This window comes from Chenopodium album, chromosome 23, assembly GCF_948465745.1.
Source record: "Chenopodium album chromosome 23, dcCheAlbu1.1, whole genome shotgun sequence".
NCBI classification, from domain to species: domain Eukaryota; kingdom Viridiplantae; phylum Streptophyta; class Magnoliopsida; order Caryophyllales; family Amaranthaceae; genus Chenopodium; species Chenopodium album.
In genome coordinates this window covers 3,528,354-3,552,697 of record NC_137856.1, presented here as the reverse complement: position 1 = coordinate 3,552,697, position 24,344 = coordinate 3,528,354, and the positions used below count along the sequence as shown (strand labels likewise).

General features: G+C 35.4%; 5 protein-coding genes across 5 annotated transcripts; 4 read left to right on the top strand and 1 right to left on the bottom strand.

Annotated features, from left to right (window-relative positions):
• Positions 1-1,107: 1,107 nt before the first annotated feature.
• On the top strand, positions 1,108-2,553 carry LOC145608385 (uncharacterized protein At5g39865-like). The gene has a single exon (XM_081663997.1). The coding sequence runs from the start codon at positions 1,108-1,110 to the stop codon at positions 2,395-2,397; it is 1,290 nt and encodes a 429-aa protein (XP_081520123.1). The 3' UTR covers positions 2,398-2,553.
• A 3,754-nt stretch (positions 2,554-6,307) lies between these two features.
• Positions 6,308-9,794, top strand: LOC145609124 (DNA-directed RNA polymerase V subunit 5A-like). The gene is made up of 4 exons (XM_081664678.1): positions 6,308-6,666; positions 8,190-8,366; positions 8,509-8,622; positions 9,365-9,794. The coding sequence occupies exons 1-4, from the start codon at positions 6,409-6,411 to the stop codon at positions 9,488-9,490; spliced, it is 675 nt and encodes a 224-aa protein (XP_081520804.1). The 5' UTR covers positions 6,308-6,408; the 3' UTR covers positions 9,491-9,794.
• A 534-nt stretch (positions 9,795-10,328) lies between these two features.
• LOC145609299 (uncharacterized) lies at positions 10,329-14,196 on the bottom strand. The gene is made up of 7 exons (XM_081664815.1): positions 14,054-14,196; positions 12,627-12,707; positions 12,218-12,265; positions 11,996-12,109; positions 11,865-11,908; positions 10,847-10,904; positions 10,329-10,770 (listed from the first exon to the last, which is right to left on the bottom strand). Exons 2-7 carry the CDS (start codon positions 12,684-12,686, stop codon positions 10,720-10,722), a joined length of 375 nt encoding a protein of 124 aa, XP_081520941.1. The 5' UTR covers positions 12,687-12,707; positions 14,054-14,196; the 3' UTR covers positions 10,329-10,719.
• Positions 14,197-15,013: 817 nt separating this feature from the next.
• LOC145608999 (AUGMIN subunit 1-like) lies at positions 15,014-18,442 on the top strand. The gene is made up of 7 exons (XM_081664576.1): positions 15,014-15,203; positions 15,457-15,725; positions 16,061-16,193; positions 16,290-16,424; positions 16,607-16,730; positions 17,706-17,843; positions 17,942-18,442. The coding sequence occupies exons 2-7, from the start codon at positions 15,461-15,463 to the stop codon at positions 18,047-18,049; spliced, it is 903 nt and encodes a 300-aa protein (XP_081520702.1). The 5' UTR covers positions 15,014-15,203; positions 15,457-15,460; the 3' UTR covers positions 18,050-18,442.
• Positions 18,443-19,919: 1,477 nt separating this feature from the next.
• LOC145608238 (26S proteasome regulatory subunit 7A-like) lies at positions 19,920-23,245 on the top strand. Its single transcript, XM_081663848.1, has 9 exons — positions 19,920-20,007; positions 20,577-20,668; positions 20,761-20,838; positions 21,156-21,220; positions 21,747-21,891; positions 21,996-22,214; positions 22,315-22,496; positions 22,583-22,758; positions 23,066-23,245. The coding sequence occupies exons 1-9, from the start codon at positions 19,920-19,922 to the stop codon at positions 23,221-23,223; spliced, it is 1,203 nt and encodes a 400-aa protein (XP_081519974.1). The 3' UTR covers positions 23,224-23,245.
• The last annotated feature ends 1,099 nt before the right edge of the window (positions 23,246-24,344 follow it).

Here is a 24,344-nt window from a genome sequence, read left to right as displayed (position 1 = left end):
CCGTACAAGTCTATAACCATTTTAATGAAACGAATGTTAACACTTTTCTTTTTACACTTGTAAAAGCATTATTTTAATCGATAATATCTTTAATTACCAATATGTAGCGACTAAGAGTTGTTTGATTGGTGCGTGCTGTGTGCGATGGATGGAGCAGCGAGTAGGGTTTTGGCTGGGCGAGTGGTGGACGGTACTACGGGTAAGGAGTTGGAAATGGGAGGGGAAGGGTGGTCGTCAGTTGTCGACAAATGGCTAGGTAGTGGTAGTAGCAGTGGGTGAGGAATGGTGTGTGCATTATAAACCGGACTCACGTGAAACGACCTCACGCAAAACCTTCTCATTTTGAATTGCATAAAACGTCATATGCTAATCTAAAAAAAAAAAAACAATTGATAATAATTAATCAATAGAGTACATTACATGTGTTTTTCAAACTTGAAACAGTCAATTTCAAAATGAGGAAATACTATTCAAATCCATATCTCACTTATCTAAATCACCATAAAAAGTCAATAATGTCGTTAATCATGTAAAAGAAGCACGGCAGTTCGTGCAATTTGTACTTTGTTTAATTAACTTGTCTTGTTAGAAAACATAACCAAACTTCGAAAACAAGGAATAATTACTTAATTAGATACCTTCAATTATTACTCAATTTAATTTGACACAAGTTTCCGTTTATTTGAAGCAAAATTCCAAATTTCTATATTCATTAATTACTCCAAACTTCCATAATAATCTCATTCATTGTATATTTCCTTTTCAAACTCTCTTTCTCTATCCTCTGATACTTCCTTCTTACCTTCCTGACTAATACAAGCAATCCACCTGCCAAAATCCTCTGTCGGCCCTGACTCGAGGTTAAATTAGTCGAAGTCTAATAAACTCTAAAATCCCGACTTACATAAGAACCTGTTAAAGTTTCTTCTCGGGTCACACCCTTGACTCAAGTTCAGATTAGCCAGAGTCTAACAAAATACGAGTAATATAGAGTAATCCTTAAAACGAAATCCACCCAAAATACTTGTAATCTATCAAAAATAACAACCTTTTTTTTATAAGATACCCAGAAATCTGAAAAACTGTGAGTCAATTCAATCAATTTCAATGGGGTGTTCAGCTTCAAGACTAGATACCCTTCTAGCAAAAGCCATTGAAGATCCTTCATTTTCTCTCTCCTCTCATCACTCGTCGTTTTCTTCTTCTTCAGCAACTGCTGCTACTTCTTCTTCTTCATCATCGTCTTCTTCTTCTACTTCTGCAAATTCTTCTGTAATTCCAAAACCTCGTTCTCTTTCAACCCCTTTAGTTCATCATCCTGCGATTCGAAAAGGGGATACTCATCACCTTGTTTCTCTCACCTCTACTACTTATGGGTCTCTTATTGTCGTCGACAACCACGCCTACGCCGTTGACGGCGGCGATTTCTCCGGCCAATCGTCGCCGGATTCCGTGATCAACACATGGGAGCTTATGGAAGGGCTTGAGGAAGAAGCGGAAGAAGAGTTTAATCATGGATTTGGTAACGATTTTAAGCTTAAATCTTTGAATTCATGTGATTTTGATGATACCCAGAAAAAACCCAGTTTGAGATTAGGCTTAAATTTTACTGATTCTGTGAAAAAATTGAGTGACTCTTATGTGTTTGTTGAAATGCCTCAACCAAAAGTTGAGGAAGGAGAGTTAGATTCTAACCTAAATTCGAAACCCTTGTGGCAACTTTTGTCTGAGGAGTCATTGTTATCTAAGATGGACCCTAATGTTGCTTCTAGCTATCAAAAGGCGCTATCAGCTAAAAATTTGGGGTGTAATACATCTATGAGAATGAGTAATCCAGTGGGTTCGAGTCCATTTGCCCCTAAAATCACCAAGAGTGTGGATTCCGGTGCCGTGGTCTCGAAATTATGTAGTGATGACAGTGTTGGTAAGGACAAAGTGGTTGGTTGTGAGGACAAGATTGTGTTATATTTTACTAGCGTGAGAGGGATTAGGAAGACTTATGAAGATTGCAGCGCGGTTCGATTGATACTTAGAGGGTGTAGGGTGATGGTGGATGAGAAAGATATTTCAATGGATTCAACCTATAAGAAGGAATTGCAAAGTGCACTTGGTGGAAAAGCATTCAGTTTGCCCCAACTTTTTATTGGAGGGAAGCATATAGGAGGTGCTGATGAGATCAAGCAATTGCATGAAAATGGAGAGTTGGAGAGGCTATTGGATGGATTTCCTATTCAGGATTGCGGGTTTGAATGTGAGAGTTGTGGTGATGCAAGGTTTGTTCCTTGCTCGAATTGTTATGGAAGTCGGAAGGTTTTCCTAGAAGAGGAAGGACGAACAAGTAGGTGCCCTGACTGCAATGAGAATGGGTTAGTTCGTTGTCCAGGTTGTTGCTCATGAATGTACTTTTGTTTCATTCATTCATTTTACTACGAAACTTCATCAGTTTCTTGGTAGTAATTAATTCATCCTATATGTTTATGCCTAGGTCTGGATCAGTGTAATTTGTCCTTTATTCTTATATATCAATATCTTTTGCCTTTGGATGCATCGCTACATTGTTCATTTTTCTGTTAGAATCTTGGACAATTAAATACTGGACTTGATTGTGTGTATCCGAATTTGGTATAATGTAAAGTTGTAGCGAAGGTTGATGAATTCTCTAAGATGCTCTAATCTTTTATCTGGATATGTCTGTTTCAATAAGTTTAAAAGGTCACAATTCCAGATATTTAAGTGCTTGGTGTTGACTATATGATACCCTGAACCTCGTTCTTAATTTCTTAAATACTTGTTGTTTAAGATTTTGCACACAAATAAGGAGTATGCTAGTTGCTGCGCTGACATTATGAAACATCACATTAAGTATGTGAAATGGTAAGTACTAAGTATTGAACCAAAAAAATATTGTTTAAGCAGCAAGTATTTGGTAATGAAGAGAGTAATTTTGTGGGGTTGAATAGTTTATTAGGTAAAAGGTTAATTTCTTCTCTGAACTGGGCAGGGATAGAATCGTTCCGTCTCTTATTAATTTTGTGGTCCTAATCCTGCCTAGAGAGTAGGGATTAATGTGTGATGGGTCACTTCATGCCTGCCTGTTAGTTAGTCATGATTTCTTACTGTGGACTTTGGTGGTGCATACTACCGTTGCCCGTGGCCCTTGCATTAGTTTTGGTGGTACAGCATTTGTCAAGCTGAACCTGTAAATTGGTCATTAATTTCCTTTACTACGGAGTATTCCTCAACTATACTTGTGCATACTTGGCTGGCTCACTGCTATTCCCCTTTTATTCGGTTTCTACTTTCTAGTGTGTTTATTTGATATGACAAGCGCCAGGCTTGATTTTTAGCTGAAAGTCTTATCACACCTGCCTGAAGGCCCTAACTGCACGATGTACACATAGCAAGGGCAAACTGCCCAGATTTGAAAGGTTGGCAACTCTTCCCCGATAACACGGGTTGAATTAGCCTTTATACATTGTATTTTCTAGCATGAAGTGCACTACTGTTAGTGCTTCTTAAAAATGATTCCATCTCAGAGATGGCTTACAAAGATTTGAATCTTGGGCATCTCTTTTGTTTTTCTGGCATACAAATTTTTTGGGGATTGTGTAACTAAATAGAGGTAGTTTTGGAAGAAAATACTTTTGGATTGGACGATTTTGCCTGCATATGATATCTATTGCATTTGTAACTATATTTGAAAACCCGCACCTGAAGACCTGGATATAACAATGATTTGTGATTAAGTTCAAAAGAGTCTGAAATATTGACATGAGGGTAGCTGATAATTATCATGTCTTAAGCAATGGTGGTAGGGTATTTTTCTGGAAAAAAGGGGCTAATTGTCTACTCTTGATTTGATCGGAATTCAGCCTTATAATGTGCTTAGAGGCTTAACCCTCTCCATTTTGAATTGCGTGGTCCTATTTTTGCCTAAAGATAGATAGCTTTTGCTGATGCATTATCCCATATCTCATCCGCCTCGTTGAATAATCGGACAATTGACATGAGGTGAAATGTCGGTAGTTCTCATAATGGCATGATCAAAGTCTAACTGCAATTTTCTCATTAAGAGAATTTATGACATTTCGCTCCTTGTTAGTTCCATAGCTTTCAAGGAAAATAGAGATTTGCTCTATGCTCTACTGTTGTTCAGGCTATAATGCTGTATTAAGTATTAACCATGATAGTTTACACTGCACAGTAAAGAATCGGTTCATGCAAATAAGAATGTAAATTTTGTCATTTACAATTCCTCAACTAGATTTGCTTCATATTTAAGTGCTTTTGTCCTACATTCATCATTCTTGGTTTTCTGTGGTTTAAATGAACTTGCCAAAGTGGCAATGCTATGTATATCAGTATATATATGGTGTAAGAGTTAAAGCACAAAGTTAGTTTGTAACTACTCTGAACTGCACGCTTGCAGAGCAGGCTGCAAAGGCTTGTGAGTTTAGCTGTTAAAATCCTGGTTTGCTGCAAGATTCAAATGGGTCGGGTCTATTGTATCCTGAATGTTGTCAGATTGGCATTTAAAACTTTCTCAGGGCCATATTGGACTGAACTCACTGGACCAAATGAACCCTACTAAGGAGGGCACCCGAAACTAAGTAAAATATTTGGTAAGACACGACTACAATTAATTTAAAATAAAAACAAGGCCACTCCGCCACAAAGCTCATATAATTCCATCATACACTCGAGTGTATTTTTACTCTATGTGCTCATGGGCAAAGAATATGAGAGGGTGTAATATTACATCACCAATGCTGTACACGAGTCCCTGAATCGCTGTGAGTGTTTGTAGAAGCTGCTTGTAGGTTAGCTTGAAAAGGTTAATAACTTTGCTCACGGGAAGAATAAAAATGGTCCCTAGTTTTTTCATGCGCATGAATACCTGAGTAGTAGTTCTTGGTTATTGTATAGAAAGATGGGTGGTGGGGGCAGTAAAATTTTAAAGTATGACAATACACAATACCATCATCCAATTTGCAGTGATTTTGAAACCTCAAACGTGCAATTTCAAGGACAAGGTCAAAAGTGGCATAATCAACCGATTCACAACTAGAAGAAGAGGGGTTTCAAACCATGAAAAGATTATGAAAAGCACAAAACAATCATCACATGATTTCAAAGCTATTCAAAATCATCAATGCTGTACTTCGTAGATTGCAAATTGGGATTGTTTTTTGCCGCATTATATAGAAAAGAAAACTAGGGTGATGTATGATAGTTCTAGTTTTCTTACAAAAATTAACTCCCGATACTTGTTTGGCATCATTTTTGGTTTTCAGTTTCCTGTTTTTTTGAAAACTAAAAACCAAAAACAGGAAACAAGAAAAAGGTGTTTCCATTTTTCTGTTGTCAGTTTTCAAAATTATCATGATTTTAGTAAGTCTATATATTTCTTGATTCATTATGTGAGATATAAAATATACTTTTTAAAAACAAAAAACCAAAAAACAGAAAACCACAGTAATGCCAAACGAACCCTTAACAAGTTTATCAAGTTATGTGATTTTTTATGTAATGTTTTGAATACAAAATATTAATATGTAGCAATTGACAATATAAACAACAATTTAGTTATAAATTACAAAGTACATTAATAATCAACCCCATGTAATAACTCTTGGCATCGCCCGAACCAAAAAACTAGTTGACCTATTAAACGAGGTAACATTTCTAATATTCTTCTAGAGGAAACTAAAAATTTTCCACATTGGAGAGTGGAGAACCTCAAGTCTTTCCTCTTAAAACACCAATTGAAAATTTTCGATCGATTATATTTAATTATTTATATATTAAATTCTAACAATTGAAAATTAATAATCTATTCATTGAGACGATTTCAACAAGTACCCACAAGACTATATTTATTCTTATATATAAATCACAAACGTTAGTCAAAGTAAGATAAATGAATAGTGCAAAAAATAGATTTGGAGCAAGTATTTAAAAACGGAAGGAGTACTAAAAGACACACAAATAATGACACTGTGTCTTTTAACAGTGTGTCAAAAAAAATACGGAGTAATAATTATTATAATATTGTACTGTAATCATTATAACGTACATCTATGAGTATTTGTTCTCATTTTCATAATTATTTTTCATTTTATCATTAAATAAAGAGCAAAAACTCCATTAAAAAAAATAAAAATAAAAAGCAAAAACTAACCTTAGGTTAGGTAGGTGTACGGTACATCCGGGTGTATATACAGAATTACGGACTAACAAATTTTATTAAACTGCAACTTGATGTACTAAAATCGCGGTTATACGGATTTTACCAGTGTATCGTTGTAACCCTTTGATTAACAACATAATTGCTCATTACTTTCCAGTGTGCTCTCTCTCTTCCCCTCTCCTAAAACCCCAACTCTCCCACAAAATTCCCGGTCGACAATGGAGATCGACGGCGAAATCAACGGCGAGGCGGTCGGACGATGCCTAAGCAGCTTCGTAGACGACGGCACCACCGAAAGCCACCGCTACTACCTTGCTCGAAGGACCACTCTCGAGATGCTCAAAGACAGGGGTTATGCTATCCCCAGTTCCGAAATTGACCAATCTCTTCATGAATTTCGCACTATTTTTGGCCCTATTCCTGACCCTGATCGCCTCCGTATCACCTCCTTTCTCGCCTCCGACCCCTCTAAGACGGTATAACAATTACTTCCCTTTTCCCCAAAACCCTTTGGGTTTATTTATTTAATTTTGTCTTTTTTATGTGAATTTTTGAGTAATTGGGTTTTGAGGTTTCTGGGTTTTGCTTGATTTCTCTTAAAGTTTGTAACTTTGTGTTTGATTATGGATGATATAATAGTATGTGTTCTTTTTCTTGTGATTTTTTTGAGTAATTGGGGTCAATGGGGTCTGGGTTTTGTCTAATTTCTCTTGAATTTGCTAACTTTTTGTTTACTTATGTATGATATTTGTGGCATGACAATTGATTCATGTTGCATTGCTTGCATGTGTCTTTTATCGAATTTGGTTAAGCTTGTGAACAACCTCCTCCTTTATCTATCAATTAATTCCCTCTTACCCCAAGAACCTATGATTTTTATTTATATTTTTGTCTTTTTTTGGTGTTATTTTTGAGTATCTGGGTTTAATACCTAATGGGGTTAGGGCTTTGTTAAATTGCAGTTTAATTTGCTAAATATGTGTTTGATTATGTATGAAACTACATATTTGTATTTGGTTGTTTACTATCTGCTTGTCTATTGATTATGTTGCATTGCTTGCATGTGTCAATTATCGTTCTTGGTTGAACTTGGTGAACCTTCTGCTTTGTTTATCTATTTATTTTTAGGAACATTTGAGGGCGTCATAAAGACGTAAAGGGCAGTGATTTAGATGCCAAGGTTCCAAGATTTTTCTTCTTTTTTTTGTCTACTTATGTAATCTCTGAAGTCTGAACTAGGTAGCTTTGTGATTTATTAGCTAAGATTGGTGGTTAATGAATATCAGCTTACTATTTGGTGAAGTTTATTAAAGGTTGTTACCATATCTTAACCTTTTACATTAAATACCCATGTTAATTAGCACGTGTATGAATACTGATGCATATGTGTAGAATATATGGATGATCGTATGTTGCCTTATACAAAATTTATGTACTAATCTTATTTAGAAATCGTCTTTGGCTATGTGGCTGGAATTATATGGAAAAACTCAACTAATGATCACCAATTCACATGGACCTTTTTTTTTTTTTTTTTTTTTATTGTGTTATTGAAATTGGACGACATAAATTTGACTTATGGGACTGTTGAGTCATATCTGGTTTTGTAACCTCTGTTGTGAAATCATTTATGTCAAATGTTACCTCATCTATCATTGTATCGCTAATTTTGTGCTGTAACAAATAGCTCTACTTTTCCAACCACTATATTTAAGCTCCGATCTTTGAAGATGCTTTGCCAAAATATCTTACTTTCTCTGTGCTGATGTGCTCTGAAATGAATTGGCCATTATTAGGTGGAAACACATATACTTCGTATTATGTAGTTATATACCCTTTAGTATTATCAATTATTGATGCGTTTGTTGCTGTTGTAATGAATCAAATTGGCAAAGCCCTCAGTCTCTACTATCAGCATTTGTCTGCTTCTGTCAAATAATAACCTGCTTTAATTCCATACAATCTATTTCAAAGTTTGTTTTCTTGACTTTGAATGCAGATCATGGTGATTTTCTGTGGGCCTCAGTTGGTCAAAGTGAACTCAATACGTGGCATTGGAGCTCAGATTGTTAACAAAGAAGGTTTGAATGGCTTGATACTGATATTACAAAGTAAAATAACAAGCCAAGCTCAGAAAGCCATCGATGAATACCCGTTTAAAGTCGAGATATTTCAAGTAAGCTTCTTGAAAATTAAAATAGTAACTGCTAGATTTCACCCTTTGAGTTTCTTTATAATTCAGGGAGCTCTACATCCTGTTTCGTTGTATACATGTCATAAATGGAAATGGTAATCTAAAACTTTACATTTATTTTCAGATAACTGATTTGCTCGTGAATATCACAAAGCATGTTTTGAAGCCAAAGCATCAAGTGCTGACTCCTAGGGAGAAAGAGAAGCTATTGAAGAAATATAATTTGGAAGAAAAGCAGGTAGGTAGCTTATCTATGGTGGATATACTATGGATTATTACAGTTTGTCATATGCAACAGAACATTTAAGAATATGGATCTTCATGCCATGCCACTATTTGTTTTTTGGACTAAGGATCGCTATATCCTTTATTACTCTTATCTATATGTCTGTGCCTAGGATGTTGGGGCAACTTTGTATAGAATACCAGTGGTATCAGAAGACATGAGAGCCTAAAAGTTGGAATAGGATAAAGGCCCAGCAATATGTTTGTCAACATCTTTATTGAATTCCTTAAAAGTACCCAGAAGTTTCTTTTCGGAAAATATTTCTGTTTAGTTTTGTGTGAAACGACAGGTAGAGGAGGATGGGAAGGGGGTACAAAAGAAATGAATGGAAGTAGAAGTTGTTAAGAGGGAGAGAGAACATGGTATAGAGTAATAGAATGTTATGTTAATGTACCTAATTTAATGGTGAATTCAGAATAATTCTTAACTATACTTTAGTACTTCTAAGGCCACATAAGGATGTTCCAGGAAATTGTTGTTCCTAGAAGATTTTGGCTTGACCTCTTGATTTATCTGTGTTTTTTTTTCACCTATGATAAAAGTCTTGTCCTGCATCACTTGAGTGATTAATTGCCTGTAATCTTGCCTTCGTGTGTTTTTTAATTTTTAATTTCAAAGTAACTCCTTGCAAGTTCTTCTAATTGATTCTACGTTTTTTTTTAATAACATGGAATTTGTCTCCTTTATGTTTCAGCTTCCTCGAATCTCGGCCAAGGATGCAATTGTAAGACATTATGGATATGAGAAGGGGCAGGTACTCAAAGTGACGTACAGTGGTGAGATCACACAATCTCATGTCACTTACCGCTGTGTATCATAAATTCATATGGTGCAGAGCCAAATCTACTTTCTCTAGTGCTTCTGTTTTTAGGCTTTTAGTTAGTTTAGTCTTGTAATTTTATCGAACAAATAATGTTCATTGTCGTGGAATATTGTAGACATGAAGTTCTTTCCGTGTCATATTCCGCTTCCTGTTCTGTAACAAATGGGAATTGATATTTGGTTCTCTGGCCTTACTGTTTTTAGGCCTAACTGGCTAATTAGTTTAGCCGTTGTAATTTTATCGAACTATATTGTTTGGAGTTGTGGAGTATTATAACATGAATGATATGCTATTTCTTGCCCCTGGTATTTTGTACTCAACCAGTTATTGTGAAGTTGCTTTAAAAGTTATGCATCCTACTTATTGTTACCAACTTAAAAAGTATTCAAGAACTGAGGTACCTTGCTGATGTAATGACTCAAATGGGCACCTATTGAGAAGTCATCTTTGCATGATCTCTTTAAGCAAATCAAACGATACATTCTAAGACACTTGGTATTTCTGGATTAAGAATAGAATTTGTGCTTAATTCACCCTCAACATTCATGAGTATGCATTTCTTTTTCTGCTCATTTCCCATTTGTGTGCCCTTCATTTGTGATAATATAAATCTCCTCTCTTTGAGACTAATAGATATCTAAACACAGCTTCAACTTAAATAGACTTGTGAGGAGGAGGAAGCAAACCAATATTATAAGACGGGAAGGAGACTAGTATTATAAAGCACAATCTTGTGAGATTAAGGAGAATCCTTGATTATTGATTACAAAATTATAATAACATGATATTATGAGAATGTGACATTTATCTCGGATTATGTACATCTCTCTTTCCATTGTCAAAATGATAGAGCCTACCATCTCACATTAAATACTCCGTATAAAAATATCCCACTATCTTCTATCACATCTACTTTTTCAATAAAATAATATCCCATTATCTCCTATCACATCTACTTTTCCAATAAAATAGCAATTGAGAATCAAACAACTACTTATCACCTAAAACTATGCGCCATAATAAGTGTAAAATGGTTTAATACGAGCAAATAGATTATATATATCTCTAAAAATCTTGAGCATATTAGAAAATTTATAATCTTAGGAAAATTGACATAGAGAAAGCAGTGCATATTCCTGCTCTGCTGCTTGAGTGCATCCAGCTATGCTGTACCAGAGAAAAATGATGAAACTGCTGTAAGTTGGATGTTCCATGTAGCAAGAAGATCACCACATTCGATTTTCTATCACTGCAGAGACTATGGCCTTGATTGTATCCTGCCATGAAGCAAAAATCATCATAAAAAATCCTGGTAAATTGATATAAGTGCCAAAGGATGACTTGGGATCATACCACAGAATGGTCCTTCAGACCAAGAGAAAGCACCAGTGACATAGACGAGCCAGCAGCACTGAAGAAATCATCGAAGAAAATTGTCAATGCTTGCTGGGTAAAGTAACCGTAAAAATGAAAAACAGAACAGAGAACTATCAAATGCAATAGCCATCCTTTTTAGATAACTTCACAAGTTTAAATCAAAAGACACATTCACTGTAAGAGTAGCAACTCTATAACCTCTGCTCAAGCAATTCATTCTTTAGCAGCAACAATGTTCTACTAGACCACAACAAATGAATTCACTTGGAGAAGCCTTATACTTTTCTGTAGCCCTCAAGATTATTTAAGGGCCTTCTCCTAACTGTAGTAGGTCCAGGGACGCCATATCACAGATCGAGCTTTCCCCTTGCAGGTATTAGGGCAGAAGACAGGTCCTACATAATGCATTTAACTCTTTAACCTCTGCTCAAGCAAATGTAACATTCCTTAATATTTTCTTTTTCATTGTCGTGCCTAATTTAATCCCATACACAATTCCAACTTCAAGAAGATTTTCATGCCCAGACTATGGTCTGCATAACTTCGATTGTTTATAAGGAACCTTTTTGCCTCTGCAGCAAGGTTCGGCATAACCACCAAAGGACTTTTATTTAGCCTAAGTTGGTGGAAATTGGTTCTTCCAAGATGTCCTCCACAACCAAATTCAACTTTTCATGCAAAACAAGGAGCTAAATTCTATCTATTACCTATCACTTTGCTCCACTACCATTAATGACAATGGAAAATGGAGAAAGGTAGGATCGGACATCACTCTATTGTTATGCTTTGTCCATAGATATTACTTGAGGTTTTCAGGCGTAAGGCATAAAGCAGGCCTATGCTTCTATGGATTATTGGAAATTCATCTATGAGGTCAGCTTCTGCTTAGGGAGATTGAACACCGAGAAAATGACACACCAAGTATCTAACATATGAAAACAAAGCATCAGTTCAAAGGCTTTTCTCTAACGATTGAGCAAAGAAAAGAATTTACCTTATATTTTCAATCAGCTGGCGAGCACAAGCCGAAAGCAATGGCTGCATAGACAGCATGTTCATTCAATTAGTTTACTTACCCATGAAAGCCTTTTTTTGTTTAAGTAAGAAGTTAACAAACCAGTTTACCTCATCTCGTTTACCAAATATGACAGACACATTGAATGTAGGTTGAACTGATACACCTTCCTCCTTTCTGGCTTGCAGTAATGTTCCCATACTTCCAAGCTGAGTCACAATCACCTGTTTTCACACTCTTTTAAATCACAATTATCTGGTAGATAGAAAATAATACTGAGATGCTGTAAAGCAGAAAGTCACTAGATGGAGCAAGATGAGTGCAATACTCACAAGGAAATGATCTTCATATCGACAAATGACCAAATCTGTTTTGATTTTCTGTCAACCAAAATGCCAGCATCCAGTCAATAAAAAGTGTCAAAAATGATTTCAAAACCACTCCAAAAGACCTTTTTTTTTAAAAAAAAAAAATTGACTCAAATTGTCATTGCACAATAACTAAGCATATCACCACGTAACTTACACAAGAATAAACTTCAATTTCTTATCAATGATAGATAAAAATAAAAATTGAATGTGTTTCGTTCAGACTATGTAAAGGTGCAAGCAAGTTAAGAACCATGTATGAGCTACAATACACGTCTCAATGTTTCAAGTTTCCTACTGGGTCGGTTAACTTCATAACAAATGGATGCATGTATAATACTTTTGACTAAGAAAGGAAGGGAAGGAGAGAAACCTTGATATCAACAGTGAGCTTCTTATGGGGTACAGGAAACCCAGCAGGAGAAGTGTCCATAATGAATGCAAGAACGTGTTACTGCAAGAAGGACCTCATTATTCAGAATAGCAAATTAGCAAGTAATATAACGAAGGGGCAAGTTTCCATCCTGTTCTACCCCAATTACAGATTATCAATTGCACATAATTGAGCCATAGAAAAAATAAATAAAAGAAAATACAAAATCTGTGATACAAGTGGAAGAAAGTACAGGGATAACCAAATTCCAAAAACATAAAGTTAAGCCATGGAATTATGTTTCAGATTAATAATCTGCAACAATTTAAAACCATACTGCATCCCCGTGATCACTTGACTTTACCTTATGACGGAATTCAATCTTTGAAGGCATTCAAAAGTCACCACAGCATTGGTGTGGTTTTTCCAAAGTACTAATAGTTGGGTATAGCATTGACATATGAAGGCAATAATTCTCTCACAACGCTACAAACAAATGTTCCCAAAAGATTGTTAAAGGACCAACTCAACCAAAAGCTTAAGCTAATGGTTGAGACCAAGGAATATGTTTTATACTCCATCACTCCCCCTCACATGAAAGACCCTTTGGGCTTGAAATGTGGATGCAGCACGGACCCTCCCATCCGGGCGCGAATTAATTCCACTTTGAAGGAGGGGTGAATGAGATTCGAACCCATGACCTTTGTGTCACGTTAGCTCCGATACCATGTTAAGGGACCAACTCAACCAAAAGCTTAAGCTGATGGTTGATGTCAGGAATATGTTTTACACTCTATCAGATTGCTACTGCTATTTCTAATGTAAAACCGCTCAAGTTTTACAACTAACATATGCTCAAATACTCTGTAATAAACACAATAATTCTTCATAAAAATCAACTGAGTATGATTTTATAATTGGATTAATAAAAAAAAAAAACAGGATGAAGCACGATTTCGAACATTGAAACAACAGCACACAAACCATTACCAATGACTTGAAAGTTGACACAACAACTATCATAACAAAATTCCACAATTGCAATAAAGAATGCAAAACTTTCATAGTGATCATTCAACAATGACACATTAGTGTTACTGAATCACCATGAAAAGGGTTGCAAGATCATCCTTATTAAGTAAAATAATTTGATTGATCACATACTAAGCTTAACAATGGAAATTATCAAGTTCATAATCAAACTGATGATTCATAATTAAATTGCTAATTCACCCAGTTATATCAACTAATTACCAATAAAAAGAAAAACATAGACCCTAATTGAAGCTTAATTAGCAAGTTAAAACTTGAAATTCAATGACAAATCAACCCAGTAGTATTACAAATTAACTAAATAGTTGAATTACTTAACTCATTCAAAGAACTCAATTGAACAATTTAATTTAAAAAATGGGAAAGAGATTTACAGTGTCTTAGCAGAAATGGTGGTCAGCTCGTCGACGCTCGACGGGTAGAGGAGAGGCAGGCAGGCAGCTTTGAACTGTGATTCACGCCTTTTGGTGGGACTTCTTTTTGTGACAAGCTAAACGACACCCTATTTTAGTAGGTAACGCCCGTATTTAAATATAAATAGACAAATATACCCTTGTATGTATTCTTTGTTTTTCTTCCCTCTAACTCAACCATTCTCTCCTTCCAACAGACCACCACCGATTACCTCCAACAGAAGGCAAGGTCATCGATCGCCGAAGTTAAAGTATTTTTTAAGGACGCCAAACGGCTAACTTTTTCAAAATTGTGGAGAAACGCCATAGGAATTTCAAAATTCCATATCTAGGCGTTTCCCCTAGAATTTTCCAATTTTTTTGCGTTATTTTATTTTTATCTTAACTTTGATCCCGAACTTAGATTAGGATAAATAATACTCCATCTGTCTCAATACGGTGTATATCGTTGGAAAGTTCTGAAAGTCTATTTCCAACCAAATTAAAATTAGATTAATATCATTTCTAAATCTTAAATAGTACATTAAGTACTCTCACTTAGCATGTTTCAAACTTGATAAAGGTCAAAACTGACTATGTGTTTATGCAAATTTAGAAATAAAACACATTAAATGAATACAAATTATATACTTAAAATATTAAAAGCATTATTGACTTGACCAACCAACTCGTAATAGAAAATAATGTATCAAGATCAAGTTGAGCTAAAACACAAGGGCCCCGGTTAGAATCGGTCCCAAGATCTCTTGAAATCAGGAGGAAAGTTCTAACTAGTTGAGTTATCCCTTACTCTCATAGAGGTTAGTAATTCTTAAATGTGTTAATTTGTGTTAATTAATCATGTCGTGTTGACCCGTCTCTAATATTGAGTAGTCCATTCATATTTTGTGAGACGAAACGATGCATTTTTATGACTCAAAATTCAAATTTCAATCCATTTCCTTTCATCCCACCCAACAACCGTTTTTCCGTCTCTCACTTAACATCCCCGCAAACCTCACCGGAAAATTATTTCTGGAAAACCGACACACCCAGCATTTGTCGACGAATTTACCCACATTTTCGACTATAATTATCGAAATAATTCAACCCTTTTTCTTGTTTGATTCAGGTATATATTCTTCATTTTCAATTAATTACTTAACCCTAAGCTCCAAAATTTTAAATTCGATTATTACTTTATTTTAAACTCCATTTCTATCAATTGGGTAGTTGAATTGAAACTTTGTCAGATTTCAATTAAACCCCAGAAAAATTTCAAAAAAGAAGGAATCAATTTGTACTCCAGTGTGTGATCGTTCGTGGGTACTTCCAATTTCCGGTAAAAAAGTTATATTTCTTATATATTTGGTGATTTTGTGAAGAAAAATGAGTGATTTGGTTTCTGGGTCCGATCCATCGGGCAGCAATGAATCAAAGGGTAGTGGGTTTGATGCTGCTCGAATTCAGGAGGTGAAAGCATGGCTTGTTTCTCAATTTGATGCTGTTGGAAAAGATGTGCCCGAATTCGAATACACCCCTCGAAGTATTGCACATTTGCATAATATTGCATCTGTTTCTCAGGCTAAGACTCAAGCTGCTGGCATTGTTGCCAATGATTTTCGACAAAAGGCGGCCGAGTATCGATCTCAAGGTTTTGGCCTTGACCCTTTAACTTGTTTATGATATATTTGAATGGCATTGTGTTGTAGATTGTATGTTTTGTTTGGAATTTTGAATTGCTTACTGATTATAGTTTGTGTTAGCTTGTCTTGTATACATGGGATTGGTTTTGGGTGCTTGGATGTTGAATTGTTTGATGGTGATGTTTGTGTGAGTTTAGATTTTCGAGTTTGTGGTTTCGACTTTCAAGTGTGTAGTTGGAAAAATGAGGCAGTGGCTAGCCAAAGTAAATTATATTAAGAAAATTGCCTAAGTTGGTTTTGATTTATTTTTCTGATGATTTTGATGGGTGTTTTGGATGCTTAGCTGCAAGGATTAGGGAACTATTGGAGAATGTGGGTTTGGCTCAAGAGAGTTTGCCATCCAGCATAGTGGGCTCGGCGCAAGTTTTGGCGAGTGTTGCCAACTTGTTGAACATAAGAGACACTGAGTTGAGCAGGTGAGTGTTGCTTGGCACAATGTGTATCTTTTTTAATATGGTTTTGGTTTTTGTACTTAGTCTCTAGAGAACTTACAAGAATGAATATGCTTCTAGTTTCCTTGTGTCGATGGGAGATCTTTCGCTCAGAAAGTCTGGAGTAGAGGAGAAGAGGGCAAAGGTACAAAAGGAATCTAAGGTGCTCCTTGATTATACACGAAAGGCTATTGCAAGGCTAACTTACTTGAAAAGGTATGCTGTCAGTGAGATTCATCAGAAATGTTTGTACTTTGTAGATTAGTTGTTTATGCTATCTTTGGTAAATTCGTGGTTGTTACCTTGATAACTTTTTTGAGGACATTTTTGTTCAGAAGCTTGATTAGTTTTGTTTTTTCGGCTCGAACTAATGATTGTAGCTGCTTGCATATATTTAGAATACTTGCTCAATTGGAGGATGAAGTAGCTCCTTGCGAGGCTCAAATTGAAAACTGGAAGACAAATTTGCCACTCTTGGTTTCAAAAGAGCGTGAATACAATCAGAGATATTCCAACTACAAGGTAGTGTACATTACTTGCTGCCTTTGAAAGTTTTAAACTATTGCTTGCTATCATTTGGTAGGGAAATAGAATGGAATTGCCGGCCTTTCTTATGGCTTCCTTTTATAGTTGCATGCTCGTGATTGAGAAATAGGAATGCTTCATTTATCTCCATATGTGACATTGATTTAAATACTATGGATTGCTGGTTCAATATACAGTGCTGTGTGAGTCTTTGAGGCTACTTTGTCATTTGTGATCTTTGTGATGTTTTTGCTTCTTTTTCTTTGTGAAATCCTTAGCATGAGGCTTAAGCTGTATACTACTTGTTTGTGTTGATCACTTTGGCTTTACAAATTGTTGTTGGAATCTCCGTGTTTCCTAGGGGAAGATACTTAGATACATATGATTTTTGTTGTTTATATGCTAAAACTTGACAATTCACAGCGGGTATTAAAGTAGGCTATATGAGCAACTGATCATGTATAATAGTATCGAAATTATGGATCAGATGAGCCGCGTTTCCTGGGGAAAGATACTGAGATGCATATGATTTTTGCTGTTTATATGCTAAAACTTAAGGGATTAAGGCTTTGATTGATATGCTAAAACTTGACAATTCACAGCGGGTCTTAAATTAGGCTATATGAGCTGGATGAGCAACTGATCATGTATAATAGTATTGAAATTATGGATCAGATGAGTGTTCAGATCAGAAAAGAGGAAGAACATTATGGAATGATTTCTCCATCTTGTTACAGTATACTGTACTTTTCTTGAACCAGCAAAATTTTGACACTTTTTGCTTGCTAGATTGTTTTCCCTTTTATTCTATAAATTATACAGTAGACTGATGAATTTTTTTTTGGTATATTAAAAAATTACGGCGCCTTTCTTCTATGAAAAAAAAACTGTTAAGAGTATCAAAGTTTTTGCTGCCTTTCCTTTATTGCACTGGGTACTGATTACGGTGTTTTTCTTCCCTTGTATGAGCAGGCACTTCTGAATCGTGTGGGTTATGCCCCTGAAATCAGCCATGGGGTATTGGTAGAAATGGCGGAACACAAGAAAGAGATGGAGAAGAAAACTAAACCTATTCTTGATACTTTAAGAAGTTACCAAGATTTGCCTCCTGTAATTACTCTGAATTCTTTTACTTGCCACCATAGTTGATTTTTCATTCTGACGTTCTCAGCTTGTTTTTCTCATTTTTTTTCCCTTTACCTTTCTAGGACAAAGCATTGGCTTCACTGGCAATTGAAGACAAGAGAAGACAGTTTGCTGCCGCAGAGAAGTACCTGGAGGAGGTGTTGCAGTCTGCGCTTTCGACAACAGATTAGCTTGATATCTAACATCTTATCGTGTTTTGAGCGAGGTCAAGTTTGTCACTTTGAGAAGATGTCAATGCCTAGCTTGTCGATTGGCATTGTACTTGAAGCCACAACACCTGGTGCACCCACTCAAATCTCAACCAATAGTTTTGAAAATCAATCTTGTTCACATATTTCTGTATAGTGCTATGTTATTTAGGGGTTGTGTAAGCATTGTTGTGTACTCCATGCCGCTGTGTTCTGGCAGTTGTGTCGAGTTATGCAGATGTTACATGACTGGCCTGACTGCTATATGTCATAGTAGTGCGTAATTAGCCTTGAAAATATCATGCTAAGATTGTAATTGTAGTAACTTCATAGACCAATGTGCGAATTGAAGGTTTGTTGATCGCTAGTTGCTTACTTTATGTATGATAATCGATGATGGTGAAGCTTTAAGTATTTGCTATCCAACTAATTAAAGCAAAGGTTTTACTTTGCCTTTAATCCCTAAGTACCACCCTAAATTGTAATACGTAGTATTAATTATTCTCTTCCCTCATTCAGTGTTCACTTCCCACTCCTTGTTATCACTGTTATAAACTTATATCGAAATTTTTAAACAATTTATTTTAACATCGGAAATAAGTGTGGTTTGAAACCTAATTTCAAATGGGGTATGGGATTTGAACTTGTGACTTACTGTACACAAGCTCTCAGTCTTTGCCACTAAGCCAAGATTTCATCGGTTACTGCAGTATGTGAATACTTTTTAGTTTGTAATTAAATCCGATGTTAACATCATTTGCTCTTTTATTACTCTCTGCACTCAAAATTAAAATAATACTCGTAATTTACTTCGGCATTGCTACCAAACAATATTTGCATGTTTAGCTAAGTAAAATAATTCCCTTCAAAAAAAAAAAAAAAGTAAGTACAACCGATAAAACCCTTGACAAAAGTTAGTTAAGACAATTTTAGTACAACCGTTTCCTAACAGAATCAGCTTATATAAACATCACACATTTCAGTTTAGTTTGTTTTAACACTGTTGATTTCTTCATTTTCAAGAAGCCTGAGTTTATTGAGTGAGAGACTTCTAACTTCAGAGTTTCTGCTGATTCTGTTTTCATTCATCGGTTAGTCTTTTCATATTTTTACTTCAAATTCAATCATATTATGAAATTTAAACCCATAATTCATTTGTCAAAAAAAAAAAAAAAACCCATAATTCAATTGAATTATTCTGTTTGCATGCAAGATTGTTCTACTTCTTGTATTATTTATTACAAACATTGTATTATGGTAATATCTTGATTATTATATTCCATGCTTGGTTTCTTTTACTGCTTTTTATGCATAATTTCTGGTATAAGTATATAATCTATGATTTTTGGATGATGAACTTGGTTTTTTTAGTGTAATTTTCTTGGAGAAAAACTTGCATTTTGTGGGATTTCTTCTCTAAAGAAAAACAAGGCTGAATTTGTGATAATCACGTATTAAATTGAATAAATTTTATATTCCTCTGTTTTAATCAGGTTTATGAGTCGAAAATTGCTGTAATTGAGATACCCAGTTTTGTATAATCCTAGATATTTGTTTCATTCGATGGCAGAAATCATTACCATGATTTTTTTTGGTTGCAGGATTAAGTTTAGATTACTTGTTTCTGAAAAATGGGAACAGACAATGAGAATAATCCTCAGCCACTAGACAAACTCGACATCGATTTCTTGAAAAAATATGTAAGACAATTTAAATCTTCTCATTCTTGATTATTTAAATGGTTTTATTTACTATATTAAGGATTAAATGATTAAAATGATTGAGGAAATGAAAAACATTATGCTTGTTTTAATGATGATTTTTTTTTTCTGAGACTTTAGTTTGATAATATATGCAGGGAAATGGACCTTACTCTACCGACATTGATGAATTGGAAAAGGACATTAAGAAATATGCTAGGAGGGTTAAGAAATTATGTGGTACGAAAAAATGCAACTTGAATTTTATACTTCGTATAAGTTAACAAATTAGTACGTAGTACTTGAAATTATGTGTTGTTCTTTGCATGATTTGCATCATCTCCAATGGTTCTATGAATATAAGTAACTTGCCTTTCAGCAATTAACTTTGGCTCGATATGTTGTTATTGACATGGTCATGTATTATGTTTGGGGACAAACACACAATGAACATGTACACACGGTTGGTATAGATGCCTAAGTGGTATGTCGGAGTGTTGCGGATTTTGACACAGATACATGAGTCTTGAGGAGAAGGGAAGGGTACGAGTATGATAAGGAAAAGGAAAGAGTTCAAGTATGATAAGGAAAAAGCTGTTAGAACTTATTAGATTCTGATTTTGTTCTGTATTTGATGTTCCTGTTTCATTTGTCAGGGTGACATCTTACAAGTGATGTTGGTCTTTTATTTGGCATAAATTCTAGACATTTTTTTTTTTGCTTTTTAGTGAAACATTGCATGTTATTTCTAGATATTGAATTATGAATTAATTATCAGGATTGAGCTAAATACTCTTCTTATATGTCAGGAATCGAGAATTCTGACACAGGACTATCAGCTCGTGGCAAATGGAATCTCAAATCGGATATACTAATGATGAAGACAGAAGAATCTCTCCGTGTAATAAATTTATCTTAATTATCTTCTCTCCTGAATAATAGTCTCCAAATTTCTTAATAGTTGTGGACTTATGGTGACTGATGTACGTTCAGGTTGCGTACTGCACCAGCATAATGAACCCTAACACCGAACAAGCTAAGTATGCGGTTAGAATGCCAGGAACTCTAAGGGTAATTGATGCTTCCTTTTTCCTCATGTTTCCCACAAACTCCTCTTTTTACTAATTTCTCAGCTCCCTAGCAGACTTCTTTTGTAATATGAGAGCTTTTGGCTTCTATGTTACATGTAACGGTAGGTAGCAGGTCAAGGCTTAACTGTTTTACTTGTGCCACTGTAGGATTGACTGTGTCACTATGTGGTTAAGACTTTACTAATGGATTTTGTTTTGCATAATCGTATGTTTAGAAAGCATAAATAGAGAAGAAAAGTGGGAATACTTTTGCCTACGACTTTTCTGACAACATTTTCATTTAATAAATTATCACAGATTTTTATTGTTGGGCTTGATGATGGAGTTTCTCCAACTGATATAGAAGAAGGCACGCGTGTTGGGTATGTTGTTGATGCTCTTTGATATTTTTGTGTGTTCATTTCCCTGATGTTACTTACTGTCACTAATGTGAACCTTTTACTTCGATTTGGTGCTACTGCAAGCTAGTACACCAGAACTCAGCTAACGATTCCAAGTTGGCTACATAGCTGGTGTTTGCGTCTGTAGTCTGAACTATATTACGCGCTTTCTGATCATTATTGCAGAATCCTGCACTGTCACATGGATAAACTAAGGCTTGTTTGGCTATAGGTTAAGTGTTGTTACACTATGAGTTTAAGCTCTTTGTCTTAAAACTGTATTTCCCATCAACTTTCTACTGCTTTTTGAATAATGAAATAAATTAAGAGTTGCTACTTTTATATGGATAGTACTGTCTATTAAACAGTTACAAGCTCATCTTCTACTCTTACCTTACTACAATGCATCCTTTACTCTGTGTCTGACATGATCACAGAAACTATATCAGCTAAAAATCCATCTTAGACACATAAACTCACTAGTAAGTTGGTGTGCTTATTTTAACAGGATTACTAGTAAGAATCACAAGATACAGATACCCTTACCTCCTAAAATTCAACCCGATGCATCTTTGCTGACAGTGAAGGAGAGGCCTGATGTAACATACAATGATATTGGTGGCTACAAAGAACAGATACAAATGGTCCAAGAAGTAAGTCTCTTAAACTTAAATATTCTAATTGAAAATGGTGTACAGTAAGAAAAATTTACTCGCTTTCTATTTTAGTGTTCCTTAAGCTATGTTTCTGTTTGCAGGTTGTTGAGTTACCCATGCTTCACCCAGAAAAATTTGTCACGCTAGGGGTCGATCCTCCAAAAGGAGTCTTGTTTTATGGTCCTCCTGGGACAGGGAAAACACTGATAGCCAGAGCTGTGGCTAACAGAACTGATGCCTGCTTCATTCGTGTTAATGGAACTCAGCTTACCTACAGGACAAAGGGTAAGGGTGCTGCAATGGTTCATCATATATTTAAGGTATGCACTATGTTAAGATCACAAAAATTTAACACCAGTGTGTTCCCTTCTTGTTCAGTTGCTTTATTGCTAAATTATACACGTATATGCATTGTTACAGATGGCTAAGTCAAAAAGGGCCTGCATACTTTTCTTTGATGAAATTGATGCCATAGGAGGTGCACGTTCTTTTGATGTTGCTCATGGTGACAATGAGGTACAACATACTATGATGGAAATAGCAAATCAGCTTGATGGATTTGGTTCTCGTGGAAATATCAAAGTTCTTATGGCCACAAACAGGTTATATATGCTCCTAAGTAGTTTTAGGACTAAGGCTTTATTGTTGTTATCTGATCATCTCACCATGCTCTTTCGATGTTATCCAGACCTGATACTCTTGACCCTGCCCTCCTGCGCCCTGGAAGAATTGATCGGAAGGTTGAGTTTGGTCTTCCAGATTTAAAGGGTAGGACTCAAATATTCAAAATTCAAGCCAAGAACATGAGTTGTGAAAGGGGCATTCGTTTTGAACTTCTTGCTCGCTTGTGTCCCAACTGCACAGGTGACTAAGTTTCCCCTCTTTTCTTTAGTGGATGTAAAACAACATGGAAAGATAGATCACACATGAAATTATATTTTTATGAACAATAAAGATAAAAACCCATCCCTTTGCATGTTTTATCCTTTCTCATCATCTTAATTCATTTACCTGTTCATTTAACAGAACATAATTTATACTGTATGCAATTTCATCACTTCTTGAAGTTAAGGCTAATTACTTCACTCAAGAAAAACTTCAAGATTTTGCACTTTTTTTTTTTGGGACAGTACATAAATGCATATTGATCAGATGCAAGCTGTTGTTACAGGTGCTGACATAAGAAGTGTGTGCACTGAAGCTGGAATTTTTGCAATCCGGGCTCGAAGGAAGTTTGTGAAAGAGAAAGATTTCCTTGTTGCAATTAACAAAGTCATCAACGAATGCCAGAAGTTTAGTGCAACCCCAAAGTATATGATATACAACTGAAACAGTTGATTTTTCTCAAGAAACCAAATTGCAAACCCCTGATAACCAGTAAAGCGTGACTATTTTTACTGCCTGCAAGAATAAATGCAGAAAAACTTGTGAGCACTTGTGAGTTGTGACATGTTTGGCAATATTAATTGTAGAGATTTGTAGTTTGAATTAAGCATTTAGGATTTATCTTCTGTTTAGGAAATCATAAGCTAGTGAGTTTGTATTTGAAAACAGCTTGCATTCTTATGTCATTTATTCTGCCTCAGCTCCTATATACACATTAAATTTAGTATGAAAACCTGATGAAAAACTGTCACTGATGACTGTGGAGGGCGCAAGGCAATTAAAAAGAAAGAAGTGATATGAAGCACTGAACTGATTTGAGCATTAGTCAAGTGTAATCTCATCTAGCTTAGGAGAAATTAAGAGGCAGACATCAGGCGTAAGGATTCTGAATCACTTGAAAATATCAGTTCTGTTTGCCATCTGCAGACATGCTCAGACAGTCAGGATCTGTAGCAACTGCACTGCAAGGTCTGCAACGATAAATGAGAGGGATTTAAGAGGACTAGTACACACATTAGGCCCTAAATAGGCGCAAAACTAAACAATATTCTACTCCGTAAGAGAAAAATGAGCATTACTCAAACAATTGATGTGTAACCTCTCCAAAATACGCATGCATAGGTGAATTGGGACTTTTTAATAGGGACGGAGGGAGTATTTCCAATTCTTAGTTGTTTACAAGCTTTTTGTTTAAGCTTATTCAATTAGTTGATTGCATTAGTATTTTGCATAACTAATGTTTAATAAATAAGCTCATACACCATTACCAATTTGCTCATACTTAAAAGAAGAATTAGAGAAAGGAAGAGATTCAGAGAGGAATGTAGGAGGATCATTGTTTTCATTTCATTATTATAAACCTAAATTTTGTACATGCAATCAACATAATACCATTGTGTTATTTGTCTAACCATTTTACATGTGTACTTACGGACAAATCAACAAATTTATACGAAATGTATCTGCTAGGGTCATAAAAAGATGGATACGGTGTTTTTTGTTAAGGTATGACCGTATAATGAAGGATCTTAACAGCCCGAAACCCCTTATGACTTATGAGTCAA

Excerpts from the sequence above, each read along its gene's own strand:
- LOC145609124 (XM_081664678.1), top strand. The coding sequence starts at position 6,409 with ATGGAGATCGACGGCGAAATCAACGGCGAGGCGGTCGGACGATGCCTA. Across the intron at positions 6,667-8,189 it reads CCTCCGACCCCTCTAAGACG|ATCATGGTGATTTTCTGTGG; the intron begins GTATAACAATTA and ends CTTTGAATGCAG. Across the intron at positions 8,367-8,508 it reads TTAAAGTCGAGATATTTCAA|ATAACTGATTTGCTCGTGAA; the intron begins GTAAGCTTCTTG and ends ATTTATTTTCAG.
- LOC145608238 (XM_081663848.1), top strand. The coding sequence starts at position 19,920 with ATGCAGGGAAATGGACCTTACTCTACCGACATTGATGAATTGGAAAAG. Across the intron at positions 20,669-20,760 it reads AGACAGAAGAATCTCTCCGT|GTTGCGTACTGCACCAGCAT; the intron begins GTAATAAATTTA and ends ATGTACGTTCAG. Across the intron at positions 20,839-21,155 it reads GAATGCCAGGAACTCTAAGG|ATTTTTATTGTTGGGCTTGA; the intron begins GTAATTGATGCT and ends AAATTATCACAG.
- LOC145608385 (XM_081663997.1), top strand. The coding sequence starts at position 1,108 with ATGGGGTGTTCAGCTTCAAGACTAGATACCCTTCTAGCAAAAGCCATT.
- LOC145609299 (XM_081664815.1), bottom strand. The coding sequence starts at position 12,686 with ATGGACACTTCTCCTGCTGGGTTTCCTGTACCCCATAAGAAGCTCACT. Across the intron at positions 12,110-12,217 it reads GATATGAAGATCATTTCCTT|GTGATTGTGACTCAGCTTGG; the intron begins GTGAGTATTGCA and ends GTGTGAAAACAG. Across the intron at positions 10,905-11,864 it reads CAGCTGATTGAAAATATAAG|TGCTGCTGGCTCGTCTATGT; the intron begins GTAAATTCTTTT and ends TGATTTCTTCAG.
- LOC145608999 (XM_081664576.1), top strand. The coding sequence starts at position 15,461 with ATGAGTGATTTGGTTTCTGGGTCCGATCCATCGGGCAGCAATGAATCA. Across the intron at positions 16,425-16,606 it reads AGGCTAACTTACTTGAAAAG|AATACTTGCTCAATTGGAGG; the intron begins GTATGCTGTCAG and ends GCATATATTTAG. Across the intron at positions 16,731-17,705 it reads AGAGATATTCCAACTACAAG|GCACTTCTGAATCGTGTGGG; the intron begins GTAGTGTACATT and ends TTGTATGAGCAG.